We start from the raw sequence: 18,555 nt of genomic DNA, 5'->3' as shown, positions 1-18,555 counted from the left end.
ACGTGAACATGCGCATGCGCAGTGTGTTGGCATCAGTCCCCAAATTCATAGGGAAGCAATCAGAATGAGGGCCTTAAGGCCTTATTCTGGTCCATTCGCAGTTAGGAATGCCCAGCGTTTCATGGGCGTTCCCATGAGAGCACTGGGCATTCTCATGCTAATGTTGGCATGACGGACAGGCAGGGGCCGGGCAGCTGATATCACCTGCCCGCCCACTTCCCCCTGAACGTGCACGCATATAGGTATGTAAGGTTGCTCAGAGCAACCTTACATATGCATGCACCTCATTGAAAGATGTGGGAGGTTCCCCCTGGCCTGCAAATGGATGTTACTGTGTAACATCCATTCTCATGCCCTGCGTGCGAATCAGGCTTGAAAATGGGTGGCGCCTGCCAACCATTCACAAAGTGGGGTTTTGTGGACTCCCAAGGCGGCGAATTCGCAGCCTTACGAACCATCAATAATATCCCACTTAGTCACTAAATCCATTCCGGTTACCTTCTGCAATAAATGTTCAATGACCTACTGCAATAAGTATGTACAAGTACAAGTGTCATATTAACTGCCTTACACTTCTATATTTGCATCAAAATGCTTTCTACTCTATGTATATACAGCGACCTCATCACATTCTATTTGTGTTTCCTCAGGTGAAAATGGAAAATCATTTAATGCTGTTCTTTTGTGTTGCTGGATGTCTGGTGGCTGTCTCAGGCTACCCTAATGGACCAATAAGTGCTTCATGTGACACCATGCTTCCATCACACTCAGGCAATATCCCCCAGTTGTCTGCAGCCCCTTATATCATCAAAGTATCTAAAATGATGTTTAATGCTGGTGATGTTATAACAGGTAAGGACTGAAGTCATAAAGCTGTAAAATTAAAAAAAAAACAATGATATGTACTGTAGATCTCTGCTGAGTGTATGGTATCTGAAAACAGCAGTTCTAGGATATCTCATTTGTTTATCATAATCTGTCACACACACACACACACACACACTCATACACACAAACACTCCATTATAAAATGCTGCATGTCTGCACACAACCAATCAGAGATGATTAGATGTAATACAGGGTACACACGGTGAGATATGCACTAGTATTTTTCTATTCCATTTTGCTTATAGAAGCAAAATCGAATAGGCATTGAATGGTTTTTCTACATTTGATGCAGATTCAATCCCAATTCGCGCTCCTGTGTAGTGTAAATAGAATATAAAAATAGTCTTGTCAGGCAACACTATATTGTACAGATCTGTGCTATATAGTCAAATCAAATGCATTTTGTGTACCACTCGATTTAATCCTGAATTGATCCTAATTTAATCGGGATCGAACGATTAGTCATGAGATATCGTCCAACTCAGATATTGAGCTGTCATACACTGTGAAATATCTCACAGTGTGGCCACAATATTATACTATCAGATATCTGATGGTCTGACAAACATTTTATCTAACCCTGGGTTAGATGTCCTTGAAAAGAGTTAAAGTGGAGAGGGATAAATTCTCAACCAATTGGCCCCTAATTGTCAGTTTTCAAACACAGCCTGTAGCATGGCAGTTAGGGCTGATTGGCTGTTACTTTGGGGGTTATTTTGGTTCACTCTTTCTGACAAAATCCTTCTTAGATGGACAAAACCATGTGCACTGCAGGGGGGCAGATATAACATGTGCAGATAGCATTAGATTTGGGTGGGGTTTTACTTCAAAGTGAGATCTATATTGCAGTGTAAAAATAAAGCAGTCAGGGTACTCTTTACCTAGAAGGGTGCCCACGATTTTGATCGTGGGCATCGTTAGTAAAAAATCGCGGGCATCGCATGCACTAAAAAATCGCATGCAATGCGACCGACGCGATGCCCGCGATTTCCCATAGGGAACGATGTTAAATGTCCCACTTGACCCGATTTTCCTGTTCAATGTCTCAATTGACCCGATTTTTCCATAGGAAACAATGTTAAATGGGCCACAGAGGCCAAATAGGCACCCTGAACGATCAACGTGAACCCAAAGCGTGGCGAGCGCAGCGAGCCCGCGAGGGGCGGCGGTACGTGTCCTACGACCTTTTCATACCCCCACTATCCACGTCGGCGTGGAGTTGAGAATAGAAAGTGTGGCGAGCGCAGCGAGCCACCGAGCCCGAAGCGTGGCGAGCGCAGCGAGCCCCGCGAGGGGACGCGGACAGCTGTGAAGCCCGCGAGGGGACGCGTATACCTCGCGGGGCGCGCTGCGCTCGCCACGCTTTGGGCTCGGTGGCTCGCTACGCTAGCCACACTTTCTATTCTCAACTCCACGCCGACGGGGATAGTGGGGTTATGAAAAGGTCGTAGGACGCGTACCGCCGCCCCTCGCGGGCTCGCTGCGCTCGCCACGCTTCGGGTTGACGTTGATCATGGGGTGGCGTTAACAATTGTGGGGGCCATTTCACACTTCAGGGTGCCTATTTGGCCTCTGTGGCCCGTTTAACATTGTTTCCTATGGAAAAATCGGGTCAATTGAGACATTGAACAGGAAAATCCGGTCAATTGGGACATTTAACATTGTTACCTATGGGAAATCGCAGGCATCGCGTCGGTCGCATCGCACCCGATTTTTGAGTGCATGCGATGCCCGTGATGGCCGCGATGGGCACCCTTCTAGGTAAAGAGTACCGCAGTCAGTATTTACCCTGCACAGAAACAAAATAACTCACCCAAATCTAATTCTCTCTGCACATTTTACATCTGCCCCCCTTCAGTGCACATGGTTTTGCAGGAGGATTTTGTCAGAAAGAGTGAACCAAAATAACCCCCTTTATCACTTTCTATTTTATCACTTTTCATCAATTCTAATGTATGCAGGGCCGGCAACAGAAACCTTGGGGCCTGATATACTGTACATGTTTTTAAAGCTCCTCATCCCTCCTCAATAGTTACAGAACTATTGCCCATTGTCTCATCCCCCCATTTCTATAGCCTCATCCCTTCCTATGACTCTCCGTCCATATGCCCCATGTCCCTCCATCTCCAGCCATGAGTTTATCCCCCTTGTGTTACTCTGCCTCAATCCCGGCCATCCCCCTACCTCCCAACAGTCCCGATTACCGCGGGAATGTCCCGGTTTTCGGGGACATTCCCGCGCTCTCCCGCGGCCGGCAGTGTCCCGCAGCAAGGGGGGGCTGTTGGGAGTCCCCCTGTTGGCTGCTGAGCAGCAGGGAATAAACTCTGTGCGCATGCACACAGCGTCTATTCCCGCAGCTAGGGGGCTGGGGGCATGGCTAGAGGCTCACAGAGCCTCTGGGTCATGCCCCCATAGCGGCAAAATGGGGGCGTGGCCCTCATAAGCCTGGTGCTGGTATCAGAAATACAGGGAAACCCCAACTTTTTTTTCCCCTGTATCTGTGCAACCAGGACCAGGCTCAATGAGCCCTGGGCTGGTTATAGCCGGGCAGGGAGACCCCACGCCATTTTTAAAAATTATTTATTTATTCAACCTTTTTTTTTTTTACACAGGGCAGCATCGCACAGATCTGACTGATCCATGCTATGCTGCCGCACCATACCAATTGGCCCCCACAATTGTTAACGCCAACCCACGATCAACGTCAACCCGAAGCGTGGCGAGCGCAGCGAGCCCGCAAGGGGCGGCGGTACGCGTCCTACGACCTTTTCATACCCCCACTATCCACGTCGGCGTGGAGTTGAGAATAGAAAGTGTGGTGAGTGCAGCGAGCCACCAAGCCCGAAGCGTACCGAGCGCAGCGAGCCCCGCGAGGGGACGCGGATACCTTCACAGGTATCCGCGTCCCCTCGTGGGCTTCACAGCTGTCCGCGCGCGCTCGCCACGCTTCGGGCTCGGTGGTTTGCTGCGCTCGCCACACTTTCTATTCTCAACTCCACGCCGACGTGGATAGTGGGGGTATGAAAAGGTCGTAGGACGCGTACCGCCGCCCCTCGCGGGATCGCTGCGCTCGCCACGCTTCGGGTTCACGTTGATCGTGGGGTGGCGTTAACAATTGTGGGGGCCATTTCACACTTCAGGGTGCCTATTTGGCCTCTGTGGGCCATTTAACATTGTTTCCTATAGAAAAATCGGGTCAATTGAGGCATTGAACAGGGAAATCGGGTCAATTGAGACATTTAACATTGTTCCCTATGGGAAATCGCGGGCATCGCTTCGGTCGCATGTCACCCGATTTTTTAGTGCATTCAATGCCCGCGATGCCCGCGATTTTTTACTAACGATGCCCACGATCAAAATCGTGGGCGCCGTTCTAAGTAAAGAGTACCTAATATACATTTCAAGACTCTCTGATATGATGCATCCATCAGTGACTGATGTTCACATAGCCAATATCCCGGGACTTTGTCTAGGCATTTCAACCCTGCTACTGTAGCTAGCAGTTGGTCCTGCATGTTTTTGAAGGGCCATCTTAAGCATTAGGGGGCCCCAAGCAAAGCAGTGCAGTGGGCCCTACCCAATATATATACAGATGGAGCCAGCCTCCCTCTTGCTGGCGAATCGCGCACACGTGTCTCAGTTTCCGGGCAGCGGGGCGACGGGAACCCTGTCCGTCTCCACTTCAGGGAGACGGACAGGGTTAGGTGGGAGAGCGGGGAGGCGGTGGGGACCCCGGGTGACTGCCGGCAAGCCGGCGGGGACCCGGGGGAAGCGCCGTCGGAAGGGGACGTGCGCACGCGTCCCCTTTCGCAGATCAGATGGCGGCTGACGGGGGATGGAGGCTGGCGATTCTTCCGCCATCCCCTGCAAAGCTGGGACCAGCTCCATTTGTGTGATTATATATATATATATATATATATATATATATATATATATATTTATTTATTTATTTATAACCACTCACAAGAAATCACTGAGTTATTTAGATTATGAACTGCACCCCTTCATCCCCCCTCACCTTAAGGCTGCTTTAAGAAGCTGTGCACCATAGCAGCTCATCCTGGACATGATGCCTTCTCCATTATTGCTATCAGGAGCTGCTGGAACCTCTGAGGGGCGGGCAGTGTAGTAGCTGCAGCATTAATCGACGCTGGCGGGAATAGCTGGGAACAAGCCCACTTCCAGCGCTCCGAACAACAAGGCCCCTTTCAGGATGGCACTAGTGTAATGCAGAGGTTCAGGGGCGGGGACGTACTCCGGTGGAAACTGGCAAGCTGCATCATAGGAATAGTCAGCTGCACATAGCACAGGCGGGCGGGTGGCAACTTTAAGCAGAAGAGGACTCCCGGTGGCAATAGCAACAGCGGACAAGCTGGTCGGCGCCCCATGCAGTTGATGGCTCGTTCGCCTGAAACTGCGAACAGCGCTGCATATTAGAGGGGGGGGGGGGGGCTTTCCTAGTCCAGGGTTGGAAGGCTTGGGAATTGAGCCCCCAGGGTTATGGGGCCCTTGGACAACTGCACATCAAGCTCATGCACTAAGATAGCCCTGTGTTTGTGGTCACTGGTAAATACAGTAGATGGTATTCATGATTTAAAATGAAGTTATATACTTGTTCACACCTATCAAAAAAATAAATAAAAGATGAACAAAATGTGGTAGATAAGCTTTATAGTCATTTACTTTAGCTTCTTCCTCTTCTTGTATGAACAAATCTATGGTAATGTTGCTCACCATGTCTACAGAAATTTATCGAGATGGATTTATTGCGAGATATGTCCTGAACCAGCTGATGACTATGTTGTTCCTTGATTAATGTGCGTAGATTCTACTTTACCTCTTTCTTTCATTCATTGTGTGACTTGCTTCTTCAATAAAAAGATTTAACATAAAAAAAATACAGTAGATGGGCTTTCCCACTGACACAGAGTTGAAATATGTTTGCATTTGTCCTCGAAAATATGTTCTTTGTATTGTTTTACACTAAACAAAAAGTGGAAGATCCTCCAAAGAGCTGTATTGCCTTTAAACCTATTATATATGATAATCCAAATAGGGCCATATAAAGAAAGGAGGGGGCCCGTGTGCAGTTTCTGTCCATGTTCCATCCCTTCTATTGTAGCTGCTCTAGCATTAGTAGCCAGAGAATACCTACACATGTGCAGGTCTCTGGGAAAATGTCTCTATTTTGTTTTTATAAAGAGATCTGCAGCTATCTTACAGGCAGATGTGCAGCCCACGTTCATCTACCTGTTACTGCAGTGGGTTACTGTCTGGTGTTTCATTATAGCTGCAACTGAAGCATCATTCTCTCTAAGGCCCTTATTCTAATCAATTTGTTCCCCCCGCGCGTTTGTGATGTTTTGCGTCTGCGCAGGCACATTTCTGCACCTAGCAGTGCGGCCGTGGGGGGTGTAAGGCGGTGATGTGGGGGCACAGCCCATGGGAAAGCCCAGCGTTTCATGGTTATCGCCCAGTGACACGGGTGCAGGGGTCGGCCAGCTGACATCAGCGGATATCAGCTGCCCGTCTGCTTCCTGCACAGGGTGCTGGCAGATCAGAGACACCATAGAGGTGAGATGAGGTAGAAGCCACTGCTGGATATTACTTGTTTATACCTTAAGTACAGTTTTCTGCAAGAAAGCAGGGCCGGCGCCACCACTAGGCAGGTTTAGGCAGCTGCTTATGGGGGGTCGGAACTTGGAGGGCGGAGCTGAGTGGGCGGTACACAGGGTTGAGTTAGCGGTTCTGTAAACTGACCGTGGCAATGTAGGGGCCAGTGGCAGCACTCTCTGTCTGAGAGGGGGAGCACTCAGGTGCAGGACCAGCAGGGGTGCAGGTAGAGGAGAACATTTTTGTTGGTGCAGCGCTAACTCAAATTTATCAAGCGATCGCTGGGGAACTTAGAACATTTTGACACTTTTTCACCTGGGGGCATGGTTGTTTTTTTGGGGGGGTTATATTGAAGATTTGCCTAGGGCGCTGAGAAGCCTTGCACCGGCCCTGCAAGAAAGTCATGTATCAAATAAAAAAATTAAGGGGGGTGTTGTATAAGGATTGACTGTACTGTGCTTTCTCCATGAGGCTCCATTACTTGAAGGCTCCATCTTGCCACAGTGTTTGATCTCTACAGTATAACATTGGTGTGTAGTACTCTGCTCCATGGTGGACCCTAATATCGCCTGCTAAAATACATGACTGATGGATCTGCTGTATTCTTGGCTCCAACTCTGCTTCTTGTCTGTATAACTGAGTCCTGCTATATAGAACTTGTGCACTGCAATATGCAAAATCTATGTAAAAATCTATGTAAAAATCTATGTAAAAATCTATGTAAAAATCTAATAAATGTCATGTCTTAGTGTCCACTAATTTCTGTATTTATTTCTACTTTTAGTTACCATACAGTCCACACCTGGCAACCATTTTAAAGGATTCCTCCTGGAGGCTCGATCGTTGGGAGGGGACAGGATTACTGGAAGCTTTTCCACCACAGATGGCAATGCTCAAACACTGACATGCAGTGCGGGAGCCGTAAGTTAATATACACAGATGTAATGATTTGATTATTATTGCTATTAAGCAGGAGCATCTATTTTACATGAGAGTGGCAGCATATAATCATTTTTTTTTACATTCAGGCAAAATATTATCCACCCTTATACAGTGGCAATGAATGCATATAGTTGAGATGTAGCTAAAGGATGGTGGTAAAATAATTGTGCACCTAATCTTAAAAACACATTTGCAGGAACACATAAGCTCATCATCGTTATGAGCACAACCTTATTGCAAACACCATTTATCTTATGTTTCCAGGACAACCTAAGGGCTAATTCAGAGATGGACACAGTGTAGTCACAGCACCTACTGGCTACTGCTAAATTATACAAATTCGGCATCTTATATTAATATAAAATGTATTCAATTTTCCAACAGAACGTGGCTGCTTGTATTAGTGAAACTGCATCTTCCAATGCAGTCAGCAACATTGGCAACAAACCCCACCCCACAATCACCACCCATGCAGTTCCAATTTGTGCTGTTGGTGGTAACCATGGGGACGCATGCACAGTAATCACCCATACACATGCACTGAAGAAACACATTGGGCAATCTCTCCTCCATCTAGGTAAATCCAGCCCATAGAGAGGGAATATACACTTCAGTATAGTATTTTCCTTATGGAGATGATGGTGAAATTCAAAATATTGTATTAGTTTTCCAAAAACAAAGGAACAAGGACTACTAGCAGGATTTAGGAATTTATAATAGTTGCAGGGGTTTGCTTGGGACAGTTAGGAGAAGCAAATGTGTTTTAAAATACATATGGTTTGGAAGCTGAGAAGAGATGAAAGCTACAGTATAATTGTTTGGAAGAATGAGGTTATTTCAATACGAATTTTACACTCAATGTCCACGTTTACACAATTGAGTGATCATTTGTGATTGCTCATGTGAAAAATATTCTGGAAATCTCTACAGCGTATATGTTGCCCTGAGTTTAGGCACAAAGTTGTTATTGAATGTACTGTAGGATAGCTGGTATTAGAACTCAAGAGGCAAAGTCATGGGCATTCCTGGTTGGTGTGTGGAAGGTGGCCTGAATGGAGCTCAAAATTCTGTCTTGTGGGAGTACTATGGGAGTGTTGTGGGCATGTCAATGCAAGCGGGTTGAATTCAAAGACACATTGACGCATTCAAGAAAGACCTGTTCAGTGCAAGTGTCTTTGAAGCAACAATGTGCTAATGATGGACTTTCTAAAATCAATGTTGATGCTACTGAATGCGGGGACACAGAAAATGGCATTTCACAACTTTCTCCAGTGTCCGTCTCAGTTTATTGTAGTGTCTGAAACAAAATCCAGGCACAAGCTAAACTGTTGAGTAGAAGTGTCAGTCCACAATTAAGGACAGAAAGAATTTGGAGGCACAAGGGTATGGTGGATAATCAGTGGAAATGTTATAATCCCCCAAGATAATGGGCGTTATGTTATATGATATTTGGAGGTGGTTCTGGGAGACGACTATACCAATACAAAAAGAGAATTGATTGGAAGTCCAAGTAGTGGGGATAATTTCAGAGTTGGGAGCAATGCAAAAACAAAGCAGCCATTCTATAGTACAAACCATGTTGCAGTGCAAAGCATTCAAATGTTTTTTTTTCTTTTGTTTTTTTTTGCATGCAGGATAAATATTATTCTTTTGCATATAGCCCACAATATACTATAAGGTATTTCATCTGGTCACACACTATTTAAAAAGGGGAAAGCAATGACATAGGACTACATTTTGGCATGTTGCATTCACAGACAAAAGTTATGTGCTGCAGAAGTTTTTGTATTAGAGTTTTTTAATCTAACGTTGGCCATTGATTTTGCCATTGATGGTGGTCTACTATTTCTTCACCATCAGTGACAGATCTGATGGTGATGCATGAATGAAGTAGATAGAGAAGTTAAAATTCCCAAATATCAATGTGAAATCTATTAGGTTCCCAATACATTAAAAAGAAATAAAAAGAATGAATGTATACTCCCAAATATGAATACATATGTTTGTATAGCATGCAAGATCGCACAGTGGCCCTCATTCAGATTCCATTCGCTCTGCTTCCTGATGCGCAAAGTACTGATGTTTGATATTTTGTGCATGCACAAACAGGTCCGCTAATGTAGGGAGCACATCAGCATCAGTAATTGACAGTTTGATGCCATTTTGAGAGCAGGTGCAGGGCAGGGGGGTCCTCTATTTGTGAATAATACCCCTTTCACATTACACAAATAACCTGGGTCTGACCCAGATTGTTGTGCTGCGTGAAAGGGCCTTTTCAAAATTACCTGGGTCCAGCAACTCAGCACTCCAACCCGGGTAAAAAGAAGGATTAATCCCGGGTCGGACCCGGGTTGCTGTGCAGTGTAAAGAGGTTACCCAGGTCTTGTTCACACAATAGGTAAGAGGCAGTATCAGCCCAAAGCGCTGCCTCCTCCCCCACCCTGATGACGTGCCAAGTTCCACTCCGCCCTCTTTCTCACATCAGCATCCCAGCTTATTGCCGGTTCACTGTGAGGGACTAACATTGCAAATGTCTTGTTGCTCACCTATCCAAATCCTAAGTGCGACCCGTGATTTGGATTGTGACAGGGGTGGTGCTTGTATATTATCTGGGCGCCCGATTTTTTCATCGCATGCCACTACTTAAGGCAAGCGATGCGATTTTTCATTGTAAAGACCCGATTTTTAATTGTATAGTCACCCATGGGTGATTTCATACCCCCACTATCCAACTACGCATGGAGTTGATTATAATTAGTTTGGCAAGCGCAGCGAGCCACCGAGCCCGAAGCATGGCGAGGGGATGCGGATTACATTACATGTATTCTGTGTCCCCTCGCGGGGCTCGGTGGCTCGCTGCGCTCGCCAAACTATATAACATCAACTCCATGCGTAGTTGGATAGTGGGGGTATGAAATCACCCATGGGTGACGATACAATTAAAAATCGGATCTTTACAATGAAAAATCGCATCGCATGAATTGTATGCCACTATATTGCATGCGATGCGATGCAATACAATGACAAAATCGGGCGCCCAGATATTACACAAGTACCACAGTGGTATTAGGGGGCATGATGCCACTGTTTATGGGGAGGGAAGAGACCAGGAATCCAAAATCATTGGATGGAGAGTTCCTTGCCTCTACGATTAGTGGCTTGGGCAAGCCACGTGGTGGCGTCAGTGATCCAATGCTACGTTCTAGGATGCAGGTTGATCAATATTGAAGCAGAATGCACCTACTTGTAATAGACTCCTCCTGCTGCATTACCATACAGCACTATCACCTCCAAGGAAGCGACAGTGATAGCCACCACAACCATGTATTAATTAGCCCCGCATGCTAAAAGAAGAGAAATGTGGTTTGCTCTGCTATAATTTCTGCTCCCAACTCTAAATCAGGCTACTTTTGTTAGGGTATAGGTCGACTTGTCAGCAATAAAAAGGTATAAATCCATTAGGTCAACCACTAACAGTCGACAGGCCAAAGGTCGACACACCAAAAATCCACATGCATTAGGTTGACATAGACAAAAGGTCAGCACATGCAAAAAGGTTGACATGGAAAATTTTGACATGGAAAGGGTCGACATTAAAAGGCCAACATGAGTTTTTTTGAGTGTCTATGTTGGCAAATGTAGACATGGACACTGTTTATGTGTACCGCTTCACTCAGCATGCATCAGGCACAGAGCCTCGCTGCACTTGGCACTCTCAGCTGTATTGTGTACTAAGAATTGTGCTTTAATTGTGTTATGTCTAGTTCTGTGTACCCTAACTGTTCTAATGTGTTCTATATGTACAGAGCTGGCTGGTGCAATCACCATGTGGCGGCGCTGAATGGCTGCCTGGGTGCTGTACAGCTCAGTAATTATATGTTCCCCATTTCCGTGTCCCTCATTAGAGTACATCTAGTATATATGAAGAAAAGAGAAGAATGTCCTTTTATTAGGTGCACCTAGTAGAAAGAATTTAAAATATAACTTTTATTTATTACATTTATAAAAGGCTGCGATGCTTTAAAACCATATAACAGACAAGGGTGGGTAAACACACATAAAAATGGGGTGGCTGGCAGGTGTTTGCTGATAAGAGCTGAAATGTTCTGATTTAATTATATCTGCAAGGATGGCAGTGTATAGGGCCAATATTCGACCAGTTTTATATCTGGTACTCTGATATAGCTCGGCTGATAAGTCTGGCTGGTTGCCCTAATTTATCAACAATTGTGTGCTCAGTTATACTAACACAGTTGCCGTGTTTATGCTAATCACAGGCAATAATATAACACTGAACTGCAGCTATGGTGATTATAGCTCTTCCTGTATGTCTGCTCTTATATCAGACAGACCTTGGCACACATGGATCAGTGTGTGGTCGGAAGGTAGTGGGGGTATTGCTGTGTTAAATATCGCCCAATCAGCAATAATACCCCTATGTACTAGAGTCCCAATGAAGGGTACCACTAGTATGAGCACAAGTGGACTGTAAGCCCTGATAAGGGCTATCGAGTCTGTACACTGCTACACATCAATCAAAATGCATTGTAAAGAAAATAATAAATCTATCAGCAAGACACTGCTGCCTGCACACCGCTAACCGGCGCGCTTCGCAGTTAAGCTTCCTCAGGGCCCTGCGAAGCGCGCTGGCTGGTGCAATCACCATGTGGCGGCGCTGAATGGCTGCCTGGGTGCTGCACAGCTCAGTAATTATATGTTCCCCATGTCCGTGTCCCTCATTAGAGTACATCTAGTATATATACAGTATATCAGTACTGTTACTGGCTACTTGCTGGCTGTGTAATCACCATGTGGCGCTGCTGAATGGCTGCCTGGGTACTGCACAGCTCAGTAATTATATGTTACCCGTGTCTGTGTCCCTCATTAGAGTACATCTAGTATATATATATATATATGTATATATATATATATATATATATATATATGTCACGATCCGAGCTGTCAGACAGACTTTCTTACCGGCTAAGTGCCTCCGCAGGTTCAGCTTGCGGTCCAGACGTCATCTCTGCCAGCGTCCTGTCTCCCAGTGACAGTCCCCAGTGCACGGCAATCCACCTGTCCGCCGCCATTGCTCCCAGTATCCAGCATGGTGTGCACAAACACACTTTCCCGCCATAGCAGACATGGGGGCTGCCATGTTCTTCCCAGTCACATGTCTGTGCTGTCCAATCCTGTTGGTTCTGATCTCCCTGTCATACTTCCTCGGCCAATCCTGGCCACCCAGTGGGGATAAGTATGCTGGGAGCTCTCAGAACCATTGCTAGTGCTTCAGTTGTCTCCAGTGTATGGTAAGCTGTCCTTGTCTCTGTACAAGTGTATTCTCTGCTGGTGTTGTCTTCCATGCTGCAGTGTGTTCCAGGTTGTTCCATCTCCTGTGAAGTCCAGGTTATTCCACCGCCTGTGATCCTGCCTCTCAGCCCAGCGACCAAGCCTAGCTCCGGGACTCTGGTCCTTCCGATGCTCCAGCATCATCCACCATCGATGTTTCATCACTAGTCCGATATTCCGGATCTCCTGCTTCCGTCCGTCATTCCGGACCTACAGTCATCTCCCGTCCGTCATTCCGGACCCACAGTCTCCTTCCATATCCGATACCCGAATCCGATGTTCCCACATCATCATCGATAGTCCGATATTCCGGATCTCCAAGCCAAGCTTCCGTCCGTCATTCCGGACCCACAGTCAAGCTCAAGTCTTCCGTCCATCATTCCGGACCCACAGTCTTCACATCCGATGTTCCACCATCGATCCCACATCACATCACATCTGTAAAGTATTGCAATCTGCATGAACTCTGTTATTTCTCCTGCATACTTTACTGTCTGTTTATATTACAACCATCTGCAAATAAACTCCGGTTGTATTTTACCTCTGACTGCTTATTGGCTCTGGGTGCACTGTCGCGCACTCCATGCGCAAGGGTCCTCTCCAACCTCCCCGGTCCAGGTCCCCACCAGAGGTCTCAGTCTCGTCAACTAAGCCCCCTGGTGTGACAGTAAGCACTAGCCAAATGGATCCAGCCGCAAACCAAGCATCTCCACCCAGCCCTGTACAGCAACTGGCTGTTCGCTTGGATCAGCAAGAGGCTGCGCAGAGCCAAGTGATTCATTGTCTGCAAGATCTGTCTTCCCGGCTGGATAAGCTACAGACCACTCTCAGTGGCCCTGAGCCTGTCAGAGAACTTCCAAGTCCAGTTCATCCTCCTGTAATGGCTGCTGCACTTCGCCTTCATCTGTCTGTCCCCACCAAGTATGATGGGAACCCCAAGACCTGTCGAGGTTTTCTCAATCAGTGTGAGATTCACTTCGAGCTGCAACCCAGCAACTTCCCTACTGAAAGGGTCAAGATCGCCTACATCATCTCCCTCCTGTGTGGAGCAGCGTTAGAATGGGCGTCTCCCTTATGGGAAAGATCTGATGCCATCCTGTCCAATTACAAGGACTTCGTGTCAACATTCCGGCGTATCTTCGATGAGCCTGGGCGATCAGCATCTGCCTCCACTGAACTCCTCCGTCTCAGACAGGGATCCCGCTCCGTGGGGCAATATCTGGTCCAGTTCCAGATTCTGGCGTCTGAACTCTCCTGGTGTGATGGGTCCTTATACGCAGCTTTCTGGCATGGCCTATCCGATCGTATTAAGGATGAACTCGCTACCAGAGACTTACCCTCAGGTCTAAATGACCTTATATCATTGTGTATCAAAGTAGACCTACGCTTCCGAGAAAGGGCTGTAGAACGTCACAAGAGCGCTCCAGTTAAAGTGCCAACTCCTCCACCTTCTTTACCCACTGCTCCCGCAGTCCATTCCAAAGAAGAACCAATGGAGATAAACCGCTTCCGTTTGTCTCCCGGAGAACGTCGACGTCGTCGGTTGGCACAGCTCTGCCTGTATTGTGCCGATCCTGCACATCAAATTTCTGCATGCCCAAAGCGTCAGGAAAACTCCTCCTCCTAGCCCGTCAAGGAGAGGGTAGGCTAGGAGTAATTAAGTCCTCTCCATCAGCAACTGATTGTGTCCTTCCAGTTTCCCTACAAGTTGGTCAGCATTTCAAGACTGTCTCCGCACTTCTTGATTCCGGTGCCGCTGGCAACTTTGTTACTGCAGAACTGGTCCGCAAGTGGGGGTTGCCCACTGAAAGTCTTTCCAAGACTGTCTTCCTTACTGCTGTGGATGGCAGTAGGATTCCTGATGCGACAGTCTCCCGCAGAACTTTGCCACTTACAGTAAAAGTGGGAGTCCTGCACACTGAACTTTTGTCCTTCCTGGTTTTACCCCGAGCCACTCATGCTCTGGTTCTGGGTTTACCCTGGCTCCGTCTTCACAATCCTCGTCTTGATTGGAAGACATCGGAAATCCTTTCCTGGGATCCTTCCTGCTCCGGTACCTGTCTCCAAAAGGTACTCCCAGCTCGTCATTCTTCAGCCAATGCAGCAGACCTTCCGCCTCTTCCCTACCAAGAGTACTCAGATGTATTCAGCAAGTCTGGCGCTGATGTCCTACCTCCTCACAGACCGTGGGATTGCCCTATCGAACTTATCCCAGGCAAAGAACCACCCAGAGGTAGAACCTATCCTCTCTCTCTTCCAGAGACTCAAGCCATGACCAATTACATCAAGGAAAATCTGGCAAAGGGATTCATCCGTCCTTCGACTTCTCCTGCTGGCGCAGGATTCTTCTTCGTCAAGAAGAAGGATGGAGGCCTACGTCCCTGCATTGATTATCGCGGCCTCAATGACATTACAGTAAAGAACCGATATCCGTTGCCCCTCATCACCGAGCTGTTTGACCGTGTCAGCAGTGCAACCATCTTCACGAAACTCGACCTGAGGGGTGCATATAATCTCATCCGCATACGAGAGGGCGACGAGTGGAAGACGGCGTTTAATACCAGAGACGGCCACTATGAGTACCTCGTCATGCCCTTCGGGCTCAGCAATGCCCCAGCTGTGTTCCAGCACTATGTCAATGAGATTTTTCGGGACATTCTGTATCGTCATGTAGTTGTATATCTCGATGACATTTTAAGGTACTTCTTTACTTTCACGGCGCCAGCATGGCGCCGCGCGTACTTCCGGGTTACGCTCGCCACTAATTAAGTTAAATAAACGGAGTTAACGCCATGCCAACATGGATAGTTCATACCCCCACTATCCATGTTGGCATGGAGTTGATTTTAATTAGCGTGGCGAGCGTAGCGAGCCACCGAGCCCGCAGCGTGGGCGAGCGAAGCGAGCCCCGCAAGGGGACTCTGACGCGCGGCGCCATGCTGGCGCCGTGAAAGTAAAGAAGTACCCATTTTAATCTATGCCAATAACATCACAGAACATCGTTATTGGGTCAAAGAGGTTCTGTCCCGGCTGCGAGCTAATCATCTCTACTGTAAACTGGAGAAGTGTGTCTTCGAGGTGAAGTCTATACCCTTCCTAGGGTACATTGTCTCCGGTTCTGGTCTTCAAATGGATCCAGGAAAACTGCAGGCCATCCAAGATTGGCCAATTCCCTCTTCGCTGAAAGGTATTCAACGTTTCCTGGGTTTTGCCAATTATTACAGAAAATTCATTCGTAATTTCTCGTCTATTGTGGCTCCCATCACTGCCTTAACGAAAAAGGGGTCTAATCCAGCGAAGTGGCCGGCAGAAGCCATCGAAGCCTTCCATCTGTTGAAACAGAGGTTCACTTCCGCTCCTGTTTTAAGACAACCTGATACCACCTTGCCCTTTATTCTCGAGGTTGATGCCTCCTCCGTGGGTGTTGGGGCAGTCCTCTCGCAGAAAGCGCCCGATGGTCGTCTTCATCCCTGTGGGTTCTACTCCCGTACGTTCCTGCCTGCAGAGCGTAACTATGCCATCGGTGACCAAGAGCTTCTCGCCATCAAGTTGGCATTAGAAGAATGGAGATATCTTCTAGAGGGCGCTGTTCATGAGATCACAATTATCACAGACCACAAGAATCTTCTGTATCTCAAGTCTGCTCAATGTTTAAATCCCCGTCAAGCCAGATGGACACTTTTCTTTTCCAGGTTCCGTTTCAAGCTGTCGTTCTGTCCAGGGACACAAAACCGAAAAGCTGATGCCCTTTCCCGCTCATGGGAGCAAGAAAGTGAGTCCAAGTCCACACATCAACATTTCATTATTGATCCAGTGGCCTTCTCCGCAACGAGAGTTTCAATAAACTCCACACAGACATAGGCATTCATCCACACTCACCCCACTTATCTAAGAAATAAAGACGCGTACAACTGAATGGGCTTAAAGGGGACGGCTTATTTATTTTGAGCAGGGGCGGCCTATTTGAATCTAACTAAAATTTATGTCCCTGCTCTAACTAAGGTGGCGGGCAAAGAACGGCATGCAAAATAAATAACATTGCTGGAAAATAACAAAGTAATAAAAATAACAAACTCCGGATCTAAGGGCCAATTGCCCTTAATTGCCAAGGACCGGCCACCTGCCAGCGTCCAAGACAACGGCTCAATTATGAAGCGGACTTTTCAAAAGGGGCCAATTGCCCTTAAGGCCAGGGGGTTGACCTTCTGCTTCTGCCCCTGACCTCGCAAATAGCACTAAGGCAGAGCTCACCACTCTGCCCGAGTCATCAAAAAATTGGGCCACCTGCCCTAAACTACAAATGTCCGCCAGAATTTACGCTATCCGAAGTAGATGATCGTTAAGGTCCAGATGTGGGCCCACCTGGGTCGGTGATGCCCAGATCCCGACATCAACCAGCATCTAAGTGTAAATACAGCTCTAATTTAATTACCGTTCTTTCCGCCATATCAGTTCAGCTTGAACTGACCCGCCACCAACCTAACTTCGAATACTCCCTCAGCTAAACCTCTAAACTTCTCAATGCGTCTAATAAATTCTGGAAAAACAAATCCATCCCGACTAAAGAGAGATGCACCCCATCCGGCCTGTACAGGGTCTCGTTTCTAAAGGAAATGGCCTCGTGCCTGACGACCACTCCGCCCTCCGTTGCTATCGCCCTGCCGACTACGGAATTGATCCGCCTACGTACCAAATCAATGGCGCCCGGACTGAGTGCATCTCTCCAAACCCTCCTAGGTATAATCTCTGACCAGAAGAAACGGCAAAATCTCCATTCTCTGATCAGGTCCAGCAATAAATTCCGAATCTCAAATCGAATATTGAGACCGGAATTATGCGTGAGGTCGTTGCCCCCCAAGTGGATGATGACAAACATTGGGTAACCAAACGCCCTAACTGACTCATCCAAGAGACCCCTCAACGCGGACCACCTCATACCTCTACGTCCCAGCCAACGGATAAATCGCGTCTCAGGGAAACGTTCCGTATCCGTGGTGACCTGGGACAAGGACAACCAATAAATAAATGAATGTCCCACCATCCAAATCATATTGGTGTCCAAGCGTTGACCTGTAAGTTGAAATGATATATACCGTTAGAAAATTTGAAATAATGGCAAACATCTGGCAACATTTTAAAGGGGGGGCCCGGGAGATTCCCTTAAAGGTGATTTTGCAGTTCTATATTAAATTGTTGATAACTATTAGGAATGTGATTCAGGTGATCTATTTAAGACTAATTTGATTATTGACCCACTGGAATTATGTATAATCCCTACCTGTTGTACCTTAATCTACGGTGGGAGGGGGGGGGGGTGGGTCACCCGATTTGACTTGAGGCAAAAAACACAAATCTTTCACCAGTTGGCTAGAGCCCAATTTAAGACTGGTGATAACACAAAAAATTCCTCAAGGCCCCTCAAACACTAAAGCGTGTTTGGGCGAGCGGCTACTCCTCAAATGGGCTCACTGGATTATGTCGGCCTGATGTATCGCTTAAATGCACCAGACCGCCATCTTCCGAGTGCTCGTATGTCGACCTGAGACCAACCCGCCGCAGCGGCTGCCGAAGCGGCGCCGATACGAAAAGAGTGTGTCCCAAAATCGGCTGGAGAAAGACCCTGATGCAATATACAGCGCCTGAAAACCGACCTGAACTGGAAGTTAGTAAGTGGGGACCCGTCGATGTGCATCAGCCAGGCCCCGGGCAATTGAGGCCGCAACTCCACGTAAGCCAGAGCCGCCGCCACCGGACAAATCCGGC

The 18,555-nt window shown here is 47.3% G+C and overlaps 1 protein-coding gene across 1 annotated transcript in view; it reads left to right on the top strand.

The window, feature by feature from the left end:
• Positions 1-656: 656 nt before the first annotated feature.
• The window catches only part of LOC146027267 (ferric reductase 1-like), a 58,700-nt gene continuing 40,801 nt past the window's right edge, over positions 657-18,555 (top strand). The window contains exons 1-2 of the mRNA XM_083158207.1: positions 657-852; positions 7,286-7,422. Of these exons, the coding sequence (XP_083014333.1) occupies positions 657-852; positions 7,286-7,422 (333 nt within the window). The remainder of the gene's footprint in view (positions 853-7,285; positions 7,423-18,555) is intronic.

Source organism: Crinia signifera, chromosome 8 (genome assembly GCF_055691185.1).
Source record: "Crinia signifera chromosome 8, ASM5569118v1, whole genome shotgun sequence".
Lineage (NCBI taxonomy): Eukaryota > Metazoa > Chordata > Amphibia > Anura > Myobatrachidae > Crinia > Crinia signifera.
This window is presented reverse-complemented; position numbering and strand designations above follow the sequence as displayed.